General features: G+C 38.5%; 1 protein-coding gene across 1 annotated transcript in view; it reads left to right on the forward strand.

Annotated features, from left to right (window-relative positions):
• LOC107595904 (CTP synthase 1-like) overlaps positions 1 to 4,200 on the forward strand; it is an 18,930-nt gene that overhangs the window by 7,167 nt on the left and 7,563 nt on the right. The window contains exon 7 of the mRNA XM_016286494.1: positions 2,652 to 2,783. Within this exon, the coding sequence (XP_016141980.1) occupies positions 2,652 to 2,783 (132 nt within the window). The remainder of the gene's footprint in view (positions 1 to 2,651; positions 2,784 to 4,200) is intronic.

The following is a 4,200-nucleotide window of genomic DNA, read 5'->3' on the forward strand; positions in this document are numbered from 1 at the left end:
CAGCGACTTAACACTGCTTTTGTGCTCCAGGCTCACATATATGTACCGTATTGGCCCGAATATAAGACGACCCCCCTTTTTCCAAATGTACCTTTTGGAAAAAGGCTTTTTAAAAACCCAATCTTGTTTTTTCTCAGTAAAACACATTTTGTCTTCAATTATTTTCATATTGCATGTTTGCAGTGTTGCCAAGTCCGTGGTTTTCCCGTGGAATTGGGCTACTTTAACACTGTTGCCGCGGGTTGTTGTTCATGTCCGCGGGTTGAAGCGACCCCAATAACGAGATATATAGTCCCTTTAATGTGAATTTTACTGGAAGATCCCTACCGAAAAACGTGTATTTTACCTCCGAATGCGACTTTATTTAAATGGGGAACCCTCCTCGAAACGCTATTGGACTGGTTTTATTACGAAAACCTGGCAACCCTGTTCATAAGCGCCACCTACTGTCAGAGAGTGCGTCTCATTCAGACCTGCTGTTTTTGTTTCGTGCAGAAGTTTTATGTAGCAAATAAATAAATAACACCTAAAGTCAGACCATTCTGTTTTTGTTTTAAATCCCGAAATTAATCTAAATCAAATCAAAGACAACTGCCCGTGCAGATCGTGATTAAAATGCATTGTTTGCCTCTAATTTCAACTGGCTAGATATTTTAGTTTTGAAGCCAGTTTGTTTTGTTATAAAGCAAATAGCCAATAAATAAATTTGCTTAAAAGTCAGTATCAGAATCCAATTTGCTAGTTAAAAAAGAAAATCTGAATTCTGAATCAGCTATGATCGGCGCTTCACTAATTAAAATACTAAGTAAAAGACCTCAAATTTGAAGTACAATCTGGGATGTCTTTTTCTATCAATTCTTCAGTAGGTAGATCTTGTCTTTCATAAAGGCCGAGGTCAGGGATCTTGGGCCTAAAAAGGTTGGTGACCACTGCTCTAGACCCTGAATATAAGACGCCCGCATTTTTTCAGATGAATAAAAAAAATAAAATAAAACTTATATTCGGGTCAATACGGTATTTTAAGTCATTTTAAAGGCGATTGTTTGCTTTTATTACCGCAACATTACCAGATTACCAAAATAAGCGTTAGTGAGGGACCGTACGAGTCAAAATAAATTTCTGTGGAAATCAACAGCATGTCACACACTGTAGACCGTAAACGAGAGACTTTTAAATGGATAAATCATGCTGTGTTGGAAAGAGAAGTTGGTGTGTCTGTGTTTCATTGTATGTTCATTTGTCCCAGTGGTGCCACACATAACTGATGCTATTCAGGAGTGGGTGATGCGTCAAGCTCAAGTTCCCGTAGACGACGATGGCGTTGAGCCCCAGGTCTGCGTCATCGAGGTGAGACGAGAGCTGGACACTGCATTTGATAGGATGCATGTTAGAACGGGTGTCTGAGGTTTTGATGTGCTTGCAGTTGGGCGGTACGGTCGGAGATATAGAGAGCATGCCCTTCATCGAAGCCTTCAGACAGTTCCAGTTTAAAGTGAAGAGAGAGAATTTCTGCAATATTCACGTCAGTCTGGTACCACAGGTGAGGATTGTATGCTTTCCCGTCGGCGCACACAGAACAGCGCATTATAGAGCATCATATCACATGAGTGACGTACTGTCTCGCCTGTGATGTCCAGCCCAGCGCTACAGGAGAGCAGAAGACCAAACCCACGCAGAACAGTGTGAGAGAGCTCAGAGGACTGGGACTGTCACCTGACCTGGTGAGTCAAGCTGCACTCAGAATGTCTGCATGCAATTTCAGTGTATGTTCAGGAATCTAGAGGAGGACTCGGAGTGTGTTTTAGTAACCGTGTCGGCTTGCTAAGACCCTCTCGGAGAGGTCGAGTGTCCAAATGGATGCTTCCAGCGCATCTAAAGCCATCAAAGCAGCTTTTTTGTAACATTCAATGCGTATTTTCGATTTTTGTGTGTGAGTGTGCAAGGAATATGAGTTCTGTGCAGTTAAAAGTTACAGATATTTAGCCTACTTATGTCACTTACCCTGTTAAATATTTGTCTAAAACATTAGATACTCATGCAACACCTAAAAAAGACTGTCGTATTATAAAAAAAAACACATAAAACCATGTCATATTTATTTTATAGAAATAATACACTTCAGCCACAGCTTTGCAAGGTAAGTTTATTAGGTTTCAAATGGTAGACAAATATAAATATAAGTGCTGCCAAGCGATTAATCCATCCAAAATAAAAGTTTTTGTTTGCATAATGTGTGTACTGTGTATATTTATTATGTATATATAAAGACATGCACATAAAGCATATTTTTTGTAAATATTTACATGTATATATTTATATTTGTATAAATTATATCATATATATATAAGTATATTTAATATACAAACATAACATACTTTTCTTAAATATATACATGCACGTTTGTGAATTTATATATGCATAATAAATATACACCGTACACGCATATATTATGTAAACAAAAACTTTTATTTTGGATGTGATTATTCATTTGACAGCTCTAATAAATATTGTTCAAAATGAAGACAAAGAATTGTGGTACTTTCTGATTGTCAAGCATTAGTGGATCATGTCCATATTTAATGTGATGAGCCACACCTGTGTTGGTTCCTGCGATCAGAGTTCTGAGTCGTCTTTTGCTCTTTCTCTTGCAGATTATGTGTCGTTGCTCCACTCCACTTGAAAACTCGGTGAAAGAGAAGATATCCATGTTCTGTCATGTGGAGCCTGAACAGGTTAGTCTGGATCACACGGGACTGAAAACCACCGAAGCAGCTGAAATAACAGTCGAACATAGGCCTGGGCGATAAAACGGTATCGGTATTTATCGACGGTACACCTTCATCGATAATCACCGGAAAAACGTTCGATATAGCGCAGGATAGTTTCATGCTCGTTTCATTTAAAGGCGTGTGTTATGAGTGACGAGCAGACAGCACACACGAACACACAAACACGCTGAAATGAGTGCCGTGCCTGTCTGCGAAGAGGAGACTGTGAATCAAAAAAAGGAATATTAGTCCAATTTAAAATAAAAATTCACATTCAAATGCAAAACTGGTGATTTATATGTGCTACTTTAGACATTATGCATATTTTTAAAGACTGTTATGGTTTCATTGCATTGAATAAACAATTTAATGCGGTCATTGCACCCTCCTGTGGCCTCAGGAGACGAGCCAAAAATTTCTTTAAAGGGGTCATATAATGCGATTTTAATTTTTTCTTTCTCTTTGGAGTGTTACAAGCTCTTGGTGCATAAAGAAGATCTGTAAAGTTGCAAAGACTAAAGTCTCAAATCCAAAGAGATATTCTTTATAAAAGTTAAAAGTTAACTACGCCTACCTAAAACGGCTTGTTCTAACACGCCCCCACATACCTACATCACTATCTGGGAAGATTTGCATAACGCCGCCCAAATGTTCACGCAAAGAAAGAAGGCGTAACTTTTATTCTCGCTGTAGTATTGTTGCTGCCGCTGCAGCCATGTCGTGGAGACGCTGTGTGTTTCATTGTGAAAGTGAAACTACTTTGTTTGGTCTTCCAAAAGAGGACACGACTAGAAATCAGTGGTTAAGTTGTATTTACAACACTGTTCCAGAACACTTCAACCCAAATATTCAGATGTGTGATGCACATTTTGCGGAGGTTGAGGACTGTTTCCTGTGAGAGTAGCCTACAATGCCGTTGTCTGTTTCTATAAAGTGGGGCAGTTCCAACTTTGCAAGGACAGTCTGGCGCTTCTGACTCGCAGCCTGTAAGTAAGTTTTTTATATTTAAAAATTTGCCACTGACGATTCAACGCGACTTTTGAGCATTGTAGAGTAGCACTTGTTGTTTGTCGTTTCTCCAGACATGGTTTTATGTTTACACAGTGCGATACGCAATGCGTAAAAATACAGTATAAGTCATTATAATCAGTAATTATGTCCCCACTGGATGCAACAAATGCCTCGTTTATAATGGGTTTTAATGTCAAAAGAGGACACGACTAGAAATCAGTGGTTAAGTTGTATTTACAACACTGTTCTAGAACACTTCAACCCAAATATTCAGATGTGTGCAGCGCATTTTATGGAGGACTGTTTCCTGATCCTGGGAGAGTAGACTACAATGCCGGCTGTTCTGACTGTTCTGTTCTTTAAATTTTTTATATTTAAAGAGTTTTTATATTTAAATTTTTTATTTAAAGTGAGTTTTTTT

This window comes from Sinocyclocheilus grahami, unplaced genomic scaffold (genome assembly GCF_001515645.1).
Source record: "Sinocyclocheilus grahami isolate Dianchi unplaced genomic scaffold, SAMN03320097.WGS_v1.1 scaffold210.1, whole genome shotgun sequence".
Taxonomy (NCBI): Eukaryota; Metazoa; Chordata; class Actinopteri; order Cypriniformes; family Cyprinidae; genus Sinocyclocheilus; species Sinocyclocheilus grahami.